The 16,863-nt window shown below is 57.0% G+C and overlaps 4 protein-coding genes across 8 annotated transcripts in view; all 4 read right to left on the bottom strand.

Moving 5' to 3' along the window:
• LOC144989155 (uncharacterized) overlaps positions 1-16,863 on the bottom strand; it is a 209,883-nt gene that overhangs the window by 129,509 nt on the left and 63,511 nt on the right. The window lies entirely within an intron of this gene.
• On the bottom strand, positions 258-4,277 carry LOC144989281 (uncharacterized). Of its 5 annotated transcripts, XM_078941464.1 has the most exons (5): positions 1,868-4,273; positions 1,444-1,752; positions 1,041-1,355; positions 684-965; positions 258-470 (listed from the first exon to the last, which is right to left on the bottom strand). In XM_078941464.1, the coding sequence occupies exons 1-5, from the start codon at positions 1,929-1,931 to the stop codon at positions 319-321; spliced, it is 1,122 nt and encodes a 373-aa protein (XP_078797590.1). In that variant the 5' UTR covers positions 1,932-4,273; the 3' UTR covers positions 258-318. The 5 variants fall into 5 exon arrangements, with proteins under 5 accessions (XP_078797590.1, XP_078797592.1, XP_078797589.1 ...); XM_078941466.1 differs by having other exon boundaries at positions 684-1,355; positions 1,444-1,531; positions 1,627-4,277; XM_078941463.1 differs by having other exon boundaries at positions 1,444-4,273.
• On the bottom strand, positions 1,818-7,989 carry LOC144988968 (uncharacterized). Its single transcript, XM_078940452.1, has 2 exons — positions 3,414-7,989; positions 1,818-2,088 (listed from the first exon to the last, which is right to left on the bottom strand). Exon 1 carries the CDS (start codon positions 7,980-7,982, stop codon positions 4,701-4,703), a length of 3,282 nt encoding a protein of 1,093 aa, XP_078796578.1. The 5' UTR covers positions 7,983-7,989; the 3' UTR covers positions 1,818-2,088; positions 3,414-4,700.
• On the bottom strand, positions 2,643-4,348 carry LOC144989349 (uncharacterized). The gene is made up of 3 exons (XM_078941622.1): positions 4,209-4,348; positions 3,721-4,023; positions 2,643-3,650 (listed from the first exon to the last, which is right to left on the bottom strand). Exons 1-3 carry the CDS (start codon positions 4,270-4,272, stop codon positions 3,238-3,240), a joined length of 780 nt encoding a protein of 259 aa, XP_078797748.1. The 5' UTR covers positions 4,273-4,348; the 3' UTR covers positions 2,643-3,237.

Here is a 16,863-nt window from a genome sequence, read left to right as displayed (position 1 = left end):
TGAGATACAAAATAAAATCATGTCAGACGTTTGCCCTGTGTCTCTTTTCCTTGTCTGCACCGTCTGAAGCGATCGGCGCGTCGGGTTTGCGCTCGGAGGACCCGAGTGACCTCAAGCAGAATCATTGGGGCCCTGCTACGCGTAGCCACATTGTTCAAAGTGCCTCATAGCATTTTCTTGTCCTTTATATAGTTTTTGTCCTAACCACACTTTTTCAGCACTGAAAAGGATAATAACGAAAACAAAACAGAGACATCTTTCAGAGGTGGACTCGATGGTCTTTATTGTAACGGTGATCAAATGAACACACACATGGGTTTATGTCTTATGAAGTAAGTCACTGAGGTTGATAGATGCAGGAGCCAATCCCCTTTTCATCTTTCGTCGCATCCTCCAGACGATCGCGCAAATCGCGAGAGCAGCGAGACCGATGGGGATAAGGACAAACAAAACACGATTTCGAAGTCGGCCTGAGAAGAACAAGGGAGATGTTCCGTTAAACCGAGAGTTGATGGTGTCCATCAGCTTTTGCAAATAATAAATTCAATTGTTAAAAATAAATAAATAAGAGCACCACTCACGTAACTGATATTAAATGCAAATGTTAAAGATAAATAAATAAATAAATAAATAAATAAATAAATAAATAAATAAATGAATAAATGAATAAGAGCACCACTCACAAAACTGAATTTTCACTGTCGCTTTTTTGCTGTTTATGCCAGAGGCTACGGCGCAGCTGTAAACCAAGCCAGCGTCCTCAGGAGACAGTTCCACGGTGCTGCGGATGTCATAGAGCATCCGTGAGGTCCGTCGTACGGCGGTAGTGGCGTTCAGAGTCCTGCCCGACGGAGGCTGGGTGGACCAAGTCAGCTCGGGTTCCGGGTAGATGCCCTCCGAAATGCACACAACGGTGTTGTCAACCTGCTCCAGACGGACTTTGGTGACCGGAGATGCTGCAGAAACTAAAAGAAGAAAGAAACAAACAAATTTAAAAAAAAAAAAATTGAAATAAATAAAAAATGGAAAGCCTCTCTCACCTTCCACCTCCCTCGACGCTTTATCGTCTCCTTTGCCAGTGGCCTGGGTTTCGTTGGGGTCCACGTCGACAACCTCGGTCGGTCGAACCCGGGAGTCGCTGATTGCGTGGACAGTCTGCGTGGACTGCTGGGGGGTGGTCATGGTGTGTGTCCGAGGAGGAGGCGTCGGGCTGGCCAGACTCGGATCCCGGCTGGACCCCTCTTCCCCGGCTGCGCCGCCGCCGTTCGACCAGCCAGGTGGAGGAGGAGGCGTCGGGCGGGCCAGACTCGGATCCCGGTCGAACCCCTCTTTGGCGTGACCGTCGGTGACAGGAGCTGCCGCGAGACAAAACTCGGACTTAGGGCCGCGTCTTCGCTTAACGGTCACAGGGGTTGACTTAATCACAACACTTGCGACTCTTACCTTGCACCATTACTTTGACGTTTCTGGTATGCCCATTTCTCGAGCTGACAACGACACAACGGTATGATCCCTGGTCTTGAAGCTGCACCTTTGACAGCAATATTGAAGCATTTCCTTCAAAGATCTGATCCTCGAACAAGGAGGTTCTGTTGTTGACATTCCCCCTGTCAGGGTTTGTTATACCATATGTGAGGAAGGGAACTATCTCTGGATCCTTAAACCAGCGCACTGTTATGGAGCCCTCCCTCGGAACACTGCAGGGTAAGATGCAGGTTTCCATGACGAGGCAGGTAACGTCGGTGTCTGTAACTACATGACAGCGGCTTAAGAAAAAAAAAACAAGAAAAACAAAACCCCACACATTTTCACAAAGATTCATCAAAGTTTCACCATCTGCCTTCCACAACACAACGAGTTCACTCACCCTCAGCTCTCAGTGTCCACGCGAGAGTCAGAAGGATCCACGGTCCCAATAGGAACCCTCTCATGGTTTATCCGCTCTGATGACTGAGGCCAGATAGAGTACGGTTGGGGTCGAGGGAGTCGGCGGTGGGAGACACAGAAGGACCTTTCGACCGTCGTCGCTCGCTGTCCGCTTCGCTTTCGTCCGAGGGGGCGCTGAAGTTTAATGGGAGCTCGGGGAGCCTGGTAAAACCGTAGCAGATGGTGGTGATTCAGTCAAACACTGCATTCACGGCGGAGTTATAAGGGCTTCGTTCGACCCGCCCAAATCCGTTCCGACGCTAGATGGGGAATTCCCTGAAGGCAGGTCAGGAAAGTGCGAGTTCGGGGCGCATCCGAGTTTCTCGAGCTACATATTCCAGAGAACTCGTAAGGCGAGAATCGAAAGGGCATGCTCATACAGTGAAGGCCGCTCGATTCAATGGCTGAACCTCTCTGCCATCTTTGTCTGTCTTCTATCTACTTTCACACGTAATCGTGTGAGATGATACACAAAGTAAAATCTAGTCAGACGTTTAACCTGGGTTTCCTTTCTTTTGTTTTTTGCGCAGTGTGAAGCGATGGGCTCGGAGGACCCTACCGACCTCGTGGTGAAACCCCGTTAAGCGTAGGACGGTCACCCTGGGTTGCCGCAAAGCGCTCGAAGGCTCATGGAGCATGCCCCATCCTTTTTATTTTTTCGTAACCACACTTTCTCATTACTGAAAAAGCAAAAAGAAAAACAAAATACAGACATCTTTCAGAGGTGGACTCTAGGGTCTTTATTGTTACGGCAATCAAACGAACACACACAAGGGTTCACGTAGCAAAAGTAAGCCTGTGAAGTTGGAACAATGCATGAGCAGGCAGATTGGAAAGGTCCGTCGCCGAGAGTCCCACGGTCAGGCGGGAGCGCATCTCCTGGTTCTCCCTAGCATGCTCCATATCCCGAGAGCCAGGCAAATTGCGAGAGCCGCGACACCGACGGGGATCAGGACATAGATCGTCAGAACTTTTCGGAGTCTGCCTGAGGAAAACGAAAAGAAATAAGCCGTGAAAGCGAGAACAGATTGAGGATAGTGACGCCTCTGGCGTTCGTGCATAATCTGAAGTCCAACAGTAGGTGCAAAAAAAAAGAAACTAAACAAATGAACCACTTGCTTCGCACACCTTCCACCATCAAAGTTGCTTTCTTGCTGTGCTTGCCAGAGGTTACAACGCAGCTGTAAACCATGACAGCGTCCTCGTGCGACAGTAACAAGGAGCTGCGGATGTCGTAGAGCAGCAGCGAGGTCCGCCAGACGGCGGTCGTGGCGTTCAGAGCCCCACCGGACGGAGGCTCGGTGGACCAGGTTAGCTCGGGTTTCGGGTAGATCCCTTTCGAGCAGCAGACGACAGTGTCGTCCACCTCCTCCATGCGGACTTCGAGGACCGGAGCCGCTGCGAGAAACGAATCCTGGGCTCAGCGCAACCCGTTTGCTTGGCGGGCCAAGCGTTCCCTCTCGACAGTGACCGTCGGCCCCTCTCACCTTCAGCCTCTTTCGTCGCCCCATCGTCTCGTTCGGGAGTCGCCGCTGTGCGGTCACGGTCCGCGTCGACGTTCTCTGTTGTTGGACCGTGGTAGCCGCCCTTGTTGGGAAACGGCTGCGTGGACCACCGGGGGGTGATCGCGGCGTTCAAAGTCCTGCTGGCCGTAGTGGGCTCCGTCGACCGAACCGGTTCGCGTTCCCGGCTGATCCCCTCCGAACTGTCGAGGACCGGAGCCGCTGCGAGACAAACTAGAATTTAGAGCCGCATTTTCGCTAAACGGTCACCTAAGTCACTCACCGCTCTTACCTTGCACGTTGACGTTGACATAAGTGTATCGCTCATTCTTACGGGTTGTAACGTAGCAGGTGTATCTTCCCTGATCGTGAAGCTGCACCCAGGACAACCGTAGTGAGGCATTACCTTTAGAGACCTGATCCGAGAACAAGAAACCTCTGCCCTTGACATTCCTGAACTGAGGGTTCGCGTTGTAATATGAAAGAAAGGGGGTGCCCTCGTTATCCTTAATCCAGTGCACTATCGGATTGTCTCCTCTCTGAAAACTGCAGGGTAAGATGCAGGTTTCCATGATGAGACAGGTGATGTTGGTGTCTGTAACAACGTGACAGCGACACAAGAAAGAAAGCAGAAAAAACATTTAGCCGGCAACCCTCCCGAGCCCCTCTTCGACTTTGTAACCTGACTACACAGACTCATCGAATCGAGCCTCTCAAAACACAGGCTCATCGATCGTACTCGTGCTAGGAACAGTATCAGCAAGCCTACAGAGGACTCACCCGCTGCGCTCAAGGTCCATGTGAGAGTCAGAAGTAGCCACGGTCTGAATGGGAGACCTCTCATGGTTTATTCTGACGGGATACACGAAAGTATCTGTCAGCAGTCCGAAAGGGAACGCGAGATTTTAATAAGAACTGGCGGGCCCTAGTACCACTGGAGCCAACGGACGGTTACACTACCGTACCCCGTACCCCCGGTGGAGCGAGCGCACAGTTTATCTCACCTCTGAAAATAAAGGAGAACCAGACACCTGAACACAATACATTTTATTTTCACTCAACGATACAACAAAAAAAACAATGTGTAGGTCCCTCGAAGGACACCTGAAAACAATCAAACAAACGTGAAAAAGTCAAGTAAAAGTACAGAAACAAAGCCAGCCGAAGCAGATCTCAGTGTAGCGTAGCCGTGTCTCTGGGACATTCATCGACACACATACATGAGCATGTACGCTGCACCTTGGCGGGGGCCTCCGATCGAAGGGCTCCTCACTAGCACCGCAGGTGAGTGGAGACGATGAGGGGCGAAAGTCTGGCAAAGAGGTCGACCAGCGAGCTCTCGGAGGCGCCGTTACCGCACAGGCGTACGAGCGCGATGACGATCCTGTAATACACTTTGGTGAGTTCGGGCACGGGGCTCCGTGCTGCGTGTTTGGAGATCATTACGACGGGGGCCCATTTCAATAGACCCAAGGCGACCCGAGGGTCTGCGTCGTGAGTGTAGCACCTGCCGTCTCGGGACAGCTGCACTCTGTCGGGGCTCAGTAGGTCGACCCCCGCGACGTCGCGCAGCCCGGCCCTGCTCAGGTCCACGGTTAGCGGGGCTCTCGTGCAGTTGAACGCGACCACTTCGACCTTGTGGCTCTCGAACACTCTGACCTTCAGTCTCAGCGTCAGGTTTCGTATCAGGGAAGAAAGCGACTTGGAATCAGATGGAGGCCCCGGCAACGTCTGTTTTCCCCTTCGCGGCGGAGGGTTGCCGAACACCAGCAGGCCGAGCCCGCGGCCCGACTCGTATTTCGTCCCCGTGAGGCTCGGCTCGGCCCGCCACGTGGACCTCTCGGCCGTGTACTCCTCGAACGCGAAGTAGGCGCTGTCCAGGGTGAGCCTGCTGGGTACAACGGCTCTCCCCCGGCCCGCTCTCTCACTCAGGATCCCCAGGGCCCCGCTGAGGATCCCGACGGGGTCCCTTGAGGAGAGGAGGCTTATCGAATCCGCCTCGCGAAAGCCGCATCTGCCCAAAACCTCGATACAGAGCGTGAGCAGGCCCTCGTTTCGCGCCCCGAAAAAAGGACCACCGCGACCAAAGTGCTTGGCGAGGTAAGCCACCGGGTCGATCAGCGCGCAGCCTCGGCAGATCAGCAAGTCGTCCAGATTTAACGCGCGCGTGGGGAGCTTCTCTGCCTCCAAGGCCTGGTGAAGTGTCAGGAGCACCTGAGCGGCGAAGGCGTCAGCTGAGAAAGGCGCCTTCTCGAGAGTCCACTCGGATGCTTTCTTGCAGTCAGCGAACATGGGAGCGTACTGGAACACCACAACGCCGTCGCAGCTCTCCGAGCTCCTGCACAGGCCTCGGATCGGGCCCGCGAACAAGTCCGGTCGCTGCTCCGTGACAGCAATCGAGAGCTCGACGACGTGCTCTATGAACCTCTCGGCGTCCTCCGGAGATGCCTGGGTGAGGATGGCCATCTTTGTGTCGACCTCTCCCTCGCAGCATCCGCTTTTGCCTTTCACGATGACCCGGGGACCTCCCGCGGGCGAGCTGGCCGAAGCGGAGCAGGGGTCTGGCTCTGGAGACCCGATCCGCATCCGCGCGAAGGTGAGTCTCTCCGGAGACCGCCCGACACGGCCCGAGTCTTCCTTGGCGACCTGGGATGAAGCGCTGGCCTTTCTCGAGTACCACACGTAAGGCTGTATGTAACCCGGAGCCAGTCTTATCACGTCGACCCCGTAGAAGATCTTGCTCTCGGATCGGAATGTGGTAGCGAGAGAAGAGGTGTCTGGCACCCGGAAAGCGGGGGGTTCGCAGTCCTCGCAAGCCACCGCGTCACAGGCTCTGTAGCAGCCGGCTCCGATGTTCGTCGGGATCTCCCTCGCCGGAACCGAGACAGCATCCGCGCCCAGGTCCCGATACCTCGGGAGTTCGAGCAGCTCAGACGCCGACCACCTTTCCTGGGGGAACAACGTGATGCACGCCGCCCCGATGGCGACGAACTCCGGATCTGGGCCCGTTCGACCGGACGCCCTCGCGGCCGCGGCTTCCAGCTTCTTCGCGACGTCTCTAGTCCGCGGCCTCGAGCGGAATTGCCGCCGCAGCTCCTTGGCGTCCAAGCTCTTCATGTAATACGAATCGAAGGCGGCTTCCGAGGTAGGCTCGTACGTGCCTAGCAGCTCGGACAAATTCCTCGCGTAGGTCCTGCTGCAAAAACCTTCCCGCTGACCTGACGCCCTGTGGCCGATCAGGGGCGCGCCGCTGTACAGCTCCCAGATCATGCAGTACCAGCTGAACACGTCCGCCTGAGTGTCGGACTCCAGGCACCACAGCACCTCGGGAGCTCTGTTCGCACGGGTGCCCCTGGGCTGATCGGGAGTGGAGAAGTTGCACGCGGTGCCAAAGTCGCTGATCTTGAACACCAGTGGCAGGGGCCTCCTGCTTTCGGCGCGACACACCAGGACGTTTCTGTGCGTAATGTCCCTGTGCTGGATGGCTCTCGACCGCAGGTGGTCCAGGGCGCGCAGAACGTCCAGTTCGACCAGGGGCACGTACCTCGTCTCGGTCCCCATGTGCGCCGAAAACTCGTGCAGGGAGCACGCTGCCTCCTCCATCAGGGATACGACCCTGCCACCCAAAGGGTACCCGGGGGCCTCGCACCACAAGCCCCCGAATGTCCGCAGCACGTTCGGGTGCTTGATGGAGGCTCCGATCAGGACCTCCTCCATCTGGGTCGCGACGTGCGCATAGCGCTTGAACTCGTCCTCCACCACGGGCAGGCTCCAGTTCAGCATTTCGGGGAAGAGGTTGACCTTGGCAACCAGCCCCTCCTCGATGCGCACCGTGACGCCGAACCCGCCGCGGCCCAGCACGGACTTCCCGTCGCGCAGCAGGGACTCGAGGTCGACCGCCGTCGCGGACGCCGTCTCCGGGACGGCGCGTAACGTCCATTTTTCAGACGAGCGGGTGGGCGCCTCTGGCTCGCTACGCCGTCCGAAACTGTCAGCTGTCACAATCGGCGTCGTTGGAGGCACGGTGTCGTACCTCTCTGGTCTCAGGCTCCTCAGCACGGGAGCGCTCCCCTGCTCCTTGGGTCTTATTGAGCACTCGCAGCCCCGGGCAACGCGGCGAGCGACATACTCGAAGCCTCCCGCGCCCAAGATCGCGTTTGCGGCCGCGCACAAGGACCTCACCTCGTCGTTTTTCTGAGATGGGGCGTTTCGCCCTACAGTCGAAAACAGGACCAGAGAACCGTCGCGACCCAGGAACCAGGTCCTCTCTACGCACACCACCAAACGCTCCGTGGTCTCTCGGACGCGAGGTTTCGCGTCCACGCTGCATATCTCTACCTTGTCCGTGTCCACGCCGCATAGCCCGCACAGTCTCGTGAGCCAGGCGACTAGGTTTTCTCTTCCCCGGCGAGGTTCGCACAGATCGAAGCTTTTAGCTCCCAGCCACTCCAGCGCTCCAGGAGCGTCGCTGCAACAAAGAGTCTTAACATGATACAAGCGGTGCTCTCCCAGCAGTCCGAGAAGCCTCCGAGTGCACCGTCCGCCGTCCTCCATGCTTTGCGCGCCCGAAGGGGGCTCTCGGTCAGTTTATAAAATGAACTCAGAAATGAGACAGAAAATCGCGTTTTCTCCCCACGCCTCGGTAGCCCTTTTCGAGTGCCTGATAGTGGCAGGGGCGCCCGCCACTGGCCTGCTGCAGAACGAAGTGGTCAGCAAGCACAGACCCACGCTTCAAAAGAGCCTCGAGCTTCTGAGGGACATGTGGACGAGGTCTGACGCGCTGCACGTGTGTCAGGACGACCTGATCTCGCTCCATCGGATGGAGTGCGAGAGCGCCGGGCACGCCGGCGCCAAGGTCCCGAAATGCATCGCCGTGGACCATCGCAAGTTGTCCAGGTACTACGTGTACCTGCTGTTTCGCTACAGCGTGAGCTTCGCATCGTCCGATCGAGGGGGCTTCATTTACAACAGGTTTCGAGCGTGGGGTGCTGGCGCCGGAGCGGTCGAACCCCTGAGAGACATCCCCCACGCTTGGTTGCCTCCGTTCCAGTCGCCCGCCCCGTCAGCTCCTCCGGAGGAATCTGACTTTGCGCAGCTTTCTCGAGCTGGCAAGCTCCGGGCGCAGACGAGAGGGCCCGGTCGTCACGCCGAAAGGGTTGACCCGAGCGAAGCTGTGGAAAGCGGATGGCGTGAAGCGGACGAATCGAGGTTTGACAGAACAGAGCGAGGGAGAGTGCCTGTTCGCAATGGATGTCGCTCGAGTGCGAAGGAGTTCTCCTCGACAAGGCACGGTCAGGGAAGGGAGGTGAAACAAGGCGGCAGGGGCTACCGCGAAGACAGCGATCGTGACTCGACAGTCGACAGCGGGCGGGAATGTTGAAGTGGCGACCGGATTTGTAGATTTATTGCCCTCTGCTGTCTGTTATGTATGGAAAAAATGAAATAAAATAAAATTTCTGTGCACTCTCCTCGTTCGTCTCTACTTCTTACACTTTCCGCGCTGCCTGGCCGTTATGGCAGGTAGGATGCAACGTCTGTTTGAGCAGATCTCTTCTGCACACAGAAAATACGGTGGAAGGGGCACATGAGCTTTCTCAAGGTCTAGGGACATACTTTACCTCTCTGACCAAAAGTCTTCATGCTTGTCCAACAGTGCACACCTTTATGTTGTGTGTGTTTTTGTGTGCTTGTCTTTTGTGCATGTGTGTGTGTAACTTGCTCCTCAGTATTCAATCGAGTTAAAGATAGGGTCGAGACAGAAAAAACAAAACAAACAAAAAATCAGTCAAGGAGCAACACCCCAGTCAAGGAGTCTTTATTTTGTAATGGAACACAGGAACGTAGAATTCAATTCAAACAAAACCAGGTTCACATCGTTTGGTAAAACGAGTGCACAGCCCGTGACTGTAAAACTAGGGTTTTCTGGGCTCATCCTCGTCAGACGTGCTGTCGACGTATATGTCTCCCGTGTGCCTGAAATGTGACTTGGCTTGGGCGAGTCGCATCTTCTTGCTGGTGAATCTTGAGGTTATGGGCCTCGTGCCGCGATCCACGCGTGCCGGCTCAGATTTCTCGGGTTGAGCTGGCGCGCTCGTGGATTCCGTTGCTCCAGTCTGCGTGGTGCGATCGTAATAGATCCTACCGTGCTTACTCTGGTAGTAATTGCGACGGTACTTTGCGCGCCAGAAGACGCAGTTGCAGCATTCGCAGTCGATTTCATGGTCCCCGAAACCCCAAAGGTGGGCCGGGAAAATTTCTTTGTCGTCGTAGGACTCCACGCTTTCTCCGCCAGACTCCAGCTCGCTGCTGTCGCTCCCGGACTGACGGGACTCTTTGATCCGTTTTTTCAAGTAAGCCATCATGGCCCGATCGTTGTCAGAATCTGACTCGGAATCCTCCACGCTGGCCTGCGGCCCTTCGGGCGAGGTCCCAGTATTGGTCCCGATGGTCCGGCGTCTTGGGACAAACCGCCGTCCTGCGTTGACTTCCTCATCCGAGTCGACGTCCATGCTGCCTGTGAGAAAATTGGATTTTCTAGAAAGGACTGTTTTAATAAAAACGTTCGGTTGGTTCGTTCCCTTCAGTTTCCTGCACACAGAAATGAATGAATAAGACTCAGAGACAATACATAGCTACAGTGAAGATTTACCCCGCACAAAACAGCACAGATTTGTACGCAGGGTTACAGACAGAGGAACATGATCTCAAAGTCTGAACAAAGACACTCATAAAAAGGTTCGGTTTATATACCTAGCATTTACTTATTCAGAAGATGGTCCGAGGGTCTATGGACCCACACGAGGACACACAAAAAGTGAAAAAGGGAGGATGAGGAGAAACTGTGACAACAATAACTCTGCTGTGCTGTCTTAGGATGTAATATAAATTTGAGATGATAATACTGAATCAAGTTTAAACCATTTGTGTAGTAAAAGGTAAAAGTGAATGTAATAAAAGAAAAGATTGAGTTTCTAACTATTCTGTTTCTAATTATTCCTAACACTGCATGTCTCTGAATTCCTGGCTGTTTGCAAGACGATAGGAGGAGAGAAGCCAGCCCCTCCGCTTAAATATTTAACAGGCACACCTTTCCTAAGAAACCTCTTCCCCCACCCACACCCTTTCAGGGGCAGGCACTTGACAGGCTCTGCAGATGAGAGCAAACCTGTTGCACTGTCTCTGTTGTACCTTGTATCTCTGTCGCTTGGAAAGTTTCTAAGTAGTATTCTTTTTGTTTTTTTTTTGTTTTTTTCGTTTTCCTCATTTGCTCCTCTCGAGTTTCCAGACCGAAACACTCTCTTCGTTAGAATGGACAGCACCCCGGTATCTGGAGGGAGGGCTGGGAGCGACTCGGACTTGGATGTCATGTACATCGAATCTGCCCCGGGGAACAAAATGACCTTCGATCCGGTGAGGGGAGCGACGCTGCTCGACCTGGCTGCGTACGTTGTGGCAGCTCCTGAGAAGCCGAGAGCTCTGTGCCGCGGGCCGAATTTTTCACCCGTGCCTCTGGGACGGCCCTGCGCGACGGTGCCGGTGATGGGAGACGGCAACTGTTTCTTCAGGGCCGTCAGCTACTTGGTCTGCGGCAGGGACGACTACCACTACAAGATCAGAAGCTGGTGCGTCAGGGAAATGAGTTCGAATAAAGAAAAATACAGAGATTTGCTGCGCTCGCAGTACTCGAGCGTGGAGCAGTACATTCTCGAAAGGAGGCCGAAGGATCGGGGTGTCTGGGCCACCGAGGTGGAAATCGCAGCGCTGGCCAACGGCTGGGACGTGAACGTGTACACCCACAACCACGGAGGGTGGGTAGTCTACAGTCCAGACGGCAGGCCTCGGTCGAACGAGCTGCCCGGGATATACGTGCAGAACCAGTTGGGCCACTACGAACCCATCGTGTGCGTGAAGGACCCGAGCGGCTCGGGTTGCTATGGGTTCTGCCGCCACACCTTTGTCGGCGAGTGCCGTCAGGCAGTCTCAGAGCCGCTCCGCTGCATCGCGAGAGGGCTCCGGGATTCAAAGTTCGCCACGTCTCAGAAACCCGGAGAGGCGGACGAAGAGAAAGTAGGGGAAGGAAGGAAAGAAAAAGAAGAGAGAGAATATGAAGATGTAGAAATGGATAAAGAAGAAGAGTGTATCATCAACGGGGAGGATGGCTCCCAGCTGCTCGTACCTAGCACCATGTTCTCGAGGAGAGCAGTTGAAGTGAACATGGAAGAGCTCTACTCTGACTCCGACACGCTCGTCCAGAACTGGTTGAGCGTCATGCGTTCTTGGAAGGGTTTCCTGAACTGGCTGGACGATCGCTGGTGGGGCTCCGTGTCTCGAGATGACATAGCTACGTTCTTGAGGAGCGAGAAGGGGCGATGCGCCGTCGTGGTCTCGGAGCCCCTGGAGCCGAAGATCGGAGCGCTGTGCTCCGTGACGATGCAGGGCAGTTCGGACGCAGTGCTGACGACGGAGATCGCAATGGAAAGGGGACTTTACGTGTGCAAGGAGCTCAAGGGCTACTACGATGACCCGAGGGACATCGTGCTGCTACTGGGATGCCAGCGAACGGTGGCTCGCAAGCCCTCCAACGTGACGTCCTCGCAACGGAGCTTTTTCGCCGACGCGAGGATACCAGAGCGGCTGCACAGGCTGATACGAGGCCCCATGGGCAAGGTTTGGTGGGGTACGTACACCAACTTGGCCCAAGTGCCAAAGCTGACGTATCCCCTCACGGCTCTGCAGCGACAGAGGAGGCCGAGCGCCATGATCGCTCTGACGGACGTGAAGGAAGAAAGGGGTCCCGGGTACTTGTTCGAGATCATGTACTTGAGCAAACGAAACGGGGGCTACGGACTGCTCATCAACAAGTGCAAGGTCGTGTTCGGCATCCGTGGGTTTACCGTGGTGTGCGGACCGAGGGACAAAAAGTGCCTCGCTTATCACATGGACATGGAGGCCCTGGTGTACGGGCTCAGCCGGCTAAAAAGGCTGATTTTTCTTTCCAAGTGAATGTCTGCACATGATATTAGACAATTGTGCTGTCACCTTCACCTTTAGATGCCTCCGTGGGTCAGCTCTGCCCAGCGCGAGAGGCTGCGTTATTATTTTTTTTCTCGTTTTCATTTCTCTGTCCATGTGGTTGTGTGCACAAAATAAATGAGTGCGTGAGACCAAACATATTCTTTCTGTCTTTGATTTTTATTGTCACCTTGGCGTTTAGAGCACAGTGCAACCGGTAACACACAATAAAGCATAACCCTCAAATAAACCACGGGACACACTTAGTCGTTGTCAAAATTGCACAAATCCACTGTGGTGAGGTGGCGTTTCTTAGAGCAGAAGTCCAAGGGGAATCGTCTGAGCAAGGCGTCGCAGCCGAGCCGAGTCACGGCCGTGTGCATGTCCAGCAGGTCCTGTGGGCAGTCGGTGCCTCGGTGCCGTGCCTTCACGTTGCTGTACACGTCCAGCACGCTCTGACCGTACAGCAGTGTGAGAGTGAGGGAGCCCGTCACGTGTCCCACCTTCTCCGCGGGGCTCTCGACCAGCACCTTCAGACCGGGCTCGTGTTTGTCGACCGCCACGAAATTGCCGGCCTGGTCGCTCAACGTGTCATACAGGGAAACGACAAAGTTTATCAGCGGGTTGGGAAACAGTTCCACTTCTCCGTTGCCCCGTTCCAAATAACGCCCGAACCCCGAGTTCGCAAACGCGGCCTGGATCGCTCGGTCCACGAGGCTCGTGTTGTCTTCGTACGCAGTCCTGAGGAGCGAAATCACACTCCTGTACGTTTGAGACTTCGGACTCGTCGAGCCCGACCGCTCGGGCACGCACACGTAGCCGTCGACGCACAAGGGCAACGACAGGGACGGGTAGCCGGGCTGGGTCACGATGACCGTCGCCTCACATTGTCCCTTGCACAGCTCGCAGGCGTAGGTGAAGTGTTCCGAGGACAAACAGCCTTTCATGGCGTCGAGGGAGCGCCTCGCCCCATCCGAGGCTCGCACCCCGCCCGACATCATGAAGGCCAGAACGTTCAAGAGAGCCTGTCTGTTGTCGTCGTCGTGCGTGGACGGCGTGCGGCAAAAAGGATCAGTGTCTGTCCCCGCCGCCCTGATCCGGACATCCTTTCCGTTCAACTCCACTTCCCACGCGGACGAGAGTCTGGAGGGGTCGTTGGTGACCACCCTGCTCTTGGCGTAGTTGAGCACCGCAAACTTTGCCGGTATCCTTTCGAAGGTGTCTCTCTTGTACGCCCGCAAGCTCATCTGTTCGATCACAAACATGGGGCTGCATCCTTCGAAAGGCGAGATGAGATCCCGCAGGTCGACGGCGAACAGGAGGGGCTGTTTCGACACGCTGTCCTTAGCCACGTCGTGACAAAAGACGTAGGTCTTCTGACTGAAGGCCATCTCGTCCGCTCCTGGTCGCTCGCTCGCTCGGGGTCCTCCGCACCTCGGTTCAGTTAGTCTGCCCAGTTCACGTCCCCGGACCGCGACCCGTTTGCCGCTCGGGCGCCGTCCCCTTTCTCAACGGAGCCACCAGGCTTCGTTGACGCAACGCCCCAGCTTCCTCTTACCGTTGTCTCCGTACACACTGCGCAGGAGCGTCCGGCCCGACACCTTGTTTGCGCACAGGTCTCTGAAAAAGTCTTTGCAACCGGCGCAGTGATACGTGACTCCCGCGGTCCCTCCGAGAGAGGCCCTGTCGCGGGCCGTCCTTTTCTGTCCCGTTGGCGGCGCTGGACGCACGAGCCACTTTTTGCTCTTGAAGTCCTCTATCCAGGCTCTCAGGGCATCGGGGTCTTCTGTCGTGTACGGCATGATGCGCAGCGTCGAATCGGGCTCCCTGGCGACGACAGAGGAAAACGCGTCGGGCGATCTCACGTGCAGCGCGAGCAACGTCTGGTAGAGAAGCCCCGCGAGGTCCACCAAGGCCCTCTCCGAGGCTTCGCTCTTCGAGATGGACAGCGATCCCTCCGAGCCGGCGAGGCCCGCATCGACCAACAGGCACGTCGGCAGGCGGAGGGCTATGCGCTCGCTCGAGAGCCCCTCGCCTTCGTCCGAGGTTCCCACGCGCACGACGCCTTCGCGAGTCAGCAAGGCCAGCGAGCGGCCGAGCTCTCCGATCAGGCCGGCGTACACCTCACGGGGCACCAGCGCGAGATCTTCCTCCAGGACCCTGCGACAGGCTTCCAGTTTGTCCCCCGTGAGGCGAGGCGCAGCCCGACGGAGAGCCCTCAGGCGCTCGAGCTCGCGGAGGCCGCACGCCGGCTCCATGTGTTCCGGACAGACGTTCATCAGCGCGTTGAACGCGGCCGTAGCTCTGCTCAGGCGCTCTCGGACGGCGGAGAATGACAGGATCAGGTGCCTCCTGCAGTCTGCCAGGATCTCGAGCTCGTCCGCGCCGCTCCCGTACATGCGTCGCGGAAGGCAGTAGTCCACGATGCAGTGGGCCACCAGCTTCCCGGATCGGCCGACGAGCTCACGGTCTGCCTTGTGCGCCGTCAAGACCCTGGCGTCGGCGAAGCACTGGCTCTGAGGCTGACAGGGGTGAGGGACCAAACGGCCCGCCGAGGCGCTCCGGGCGCCGGCCTCGCCGTCGCAGCCACGGGCGTGTTTGTCCGAGAGGCAGGCGAGGGAACCTCCGAACATCGCGGTCGTGCACCCCGAGGTGGCCTGCAGGTTGAGCGGGTACCTGTAGAAGGCGGCTTCGATGGGGCTGCACTTGTAGAACTCCTCGCACTCCACGGGTTTCACAGAGAGCCCGGTTATCCTCTGCAGCCACGTGCGGACGATCTCCACGTACGTCGTCTTCACGCCGGACTTGCTCGCTTTGAAACGTTCCAGCGTCTGTTGGCTGAAGTGCTTGTTTTTCGCCGATTTGACGAGGGCGCTCCAGGGAAAGAAGCCCGCTCCCATCTTGGACGCGATGAGCTCGGAGGCTCGGCACGCGAGCAGGTCCCTGAGCACTCCGTGTCTGCTCGAGAACAGGTGGTTCATGCAGTACGTTCCGTCCTTGTACAGGGCTCTTGCCGTGACGACGCCGGAACCCGGCCTCGCCAACGTGACGGAGACGGCCGAAAACCCGCCGTCCAGTTCCAGCTCTGTTACGCGCAGCACCCTGTGGCCTACGAGGAGGGCTTGCGCTCGATCCAGCTGCTCCCACCGCCCGCGGCCGTCCACGGTGAGCTCGCTCTCCGGGTACAGTACGAGATCCCCCTCCGATAGCCGATGCCACGGTAGGGTGGAGAAGCAGGAGAGTCCGTGGGGCTCCAGCTTGACGCAGTCTCCCCTCATGACGCAGGCCACGAAAGTGTCCGCGACGGCGGAATCGCAGGGCGAGCGCAGGCTTTTTACAGCGGAGAGTCCTCTGATCTTGACCGTCGAGGAGGACATGCGGCCCCTCCCATCAAGGTTGTGAGTGAGAGACACGTAGCTCTTCTTCGCCACGTGGCAGTACACCGAGCTGCTGTACTCGTATTCCAGCTTCACCCGCCGGTCCTTCACGAAGGGCCTCGTCACGTCCAGGAGGCTCCGGGAGTCCGGAGTTTGCGCCACGTACACGGGGTAGCCCTCCTCCGTGAAGGCGCCCTCGGGGTCTCTGATCACCGCCACCGGCTCGTTGCCCCTCTCTATGGTGTACATCCTCTTCAGAGTGTCCTCCACCAGCGCCAGGTGCACGTATCGGAGGAAACCCGGTACCTCGGAGGCAGCGCGTTCGAATTTCGCCCCCAAGGCCGCCAGGGAGGCCGCCGCGAAGTTCCGAAGCCGCTCGGTCTCGAGCTCCGGGGACTCCCCGTCGCCCGGCTGTTCGTCCGACACGTCGCTCTCGGGCAGGTCGTCCGGCCCGTACCCCGCGGACACCATCACGCTGTCCGTGTCCCCGTACATGACCGGGCAGCGGTTTTTGTAAAAAGTCGACACGCAGTCGTTCACCACCGATATCTGTCTCCTGCCGTGTCCCGATATGAGGGACCCGCAGGGTGGGGGAGCGGTCCCGTAAAACGAATTGGCCATGACTTTGCACTCTGCCTCCTGCACCTTGTAGTACGCTCGCTCCGCGTCGCAGAGGGCCGGGTCCTTAAGCTTGGCCTTGAACTCGTCCCGCCTGTTGAGGTAATGCTCCACGGAGGAGGAGAAGACGGCCGGCGCCCGCTCGAAGACGGCTCGGTCCGCGTCGTACCGGAGGATCAGCGTCGCGTACTCGAAGCCTTCGGCCTCCCACTTGTACACGACCCATCCGGAGAGATCGTGGGGGAAGGAGCGCGGAGGCCAGGGCACGGTGGTCTCTGGAGAAATGTTGAGCGCGCACATGATGGACGGGTACATGCTGGCGAAATCGAAGGCCAGCTCCAAGCCCATGCCGGGCCCAGAGTAGTGGAGGCCCGAGAGGGGTTCGCACACGGACCCTCCCTTCCACGTGTCCTCGCCCGCTCCGTCGA

This window comes from Oryzias latipes, chromosome 2, assembly GCF_053564925.1.
Source record: "Oryzias latipes strain Hd-rR chromosome 2, Olatipes_Hd-rR_3.1".
Taxonomy (NCBI): domain Eukaryota; kingdom Metazoa; phylum Chordata; class Actinopteri; order Beloniformes; family Adrianichthyidae; genus Oryzias; species Oryzias latipes.
Note: the sequence above shows the minus strand (reverse complement) of the source record. Positions and strands in the feature narration are given on the sequence as shown.

Excerpts from the sequence above, each read along its gene's own strand:
- LOC144989281 (XM_078941454.1), bottom strand. The coding sequence starts at position 1,822 with ATGAATCTTTGTGAAAATGTGTGGGGTTTTGTTTTTCTTGTTTTTTTT. Across the intron at positions 1,356-1,443 it reads CGTCAAAGTAATGGTGCAAG|CTCCTGTCACCGACGGTCAC; the intron begins GTAAGAGTCGCA and ends GTCTCGCGGCAG. Across the intron at positions 471-683 it reads GACAGTGAAAATTCAGTTTT|GCCGACTTCGAAATCGTGTT; the intron begins GTGAGTGGTGCT and ends TGTTCTTCTCAG.
- LOC144989349 (XM_078941622.1), bottom strand. The coding sequence starts at position 4,272 with ATGAGAGGTCTCCCATTCAGACCGTGGCTACTTCTGACTCTCACATGG. Across the intron at positions 4,024-4,208 it reads ATGGACCTTGAGCGCAGCGG|ACACCAACATCACCTGTCTC; the intron begins GTGAGTCCTCTG and ends ACGTTGTTACAG. Across the intron at positions 3,651-3,720 it reads TGTCAACGTCAACGTGCAAG|CGGCTCCGGTCCTCGACAGT; the intron begins GTAAGAGCGGTG and ends TTTGTCTCGCAG.
- LOC144988968 (XM_078940452.1), bottom strand. The coding sequence starts at position 7,982 with ATGGAGGACGGCGGACGGTGCACTCGGAGGCTTCTCGGACTGCTGGGA.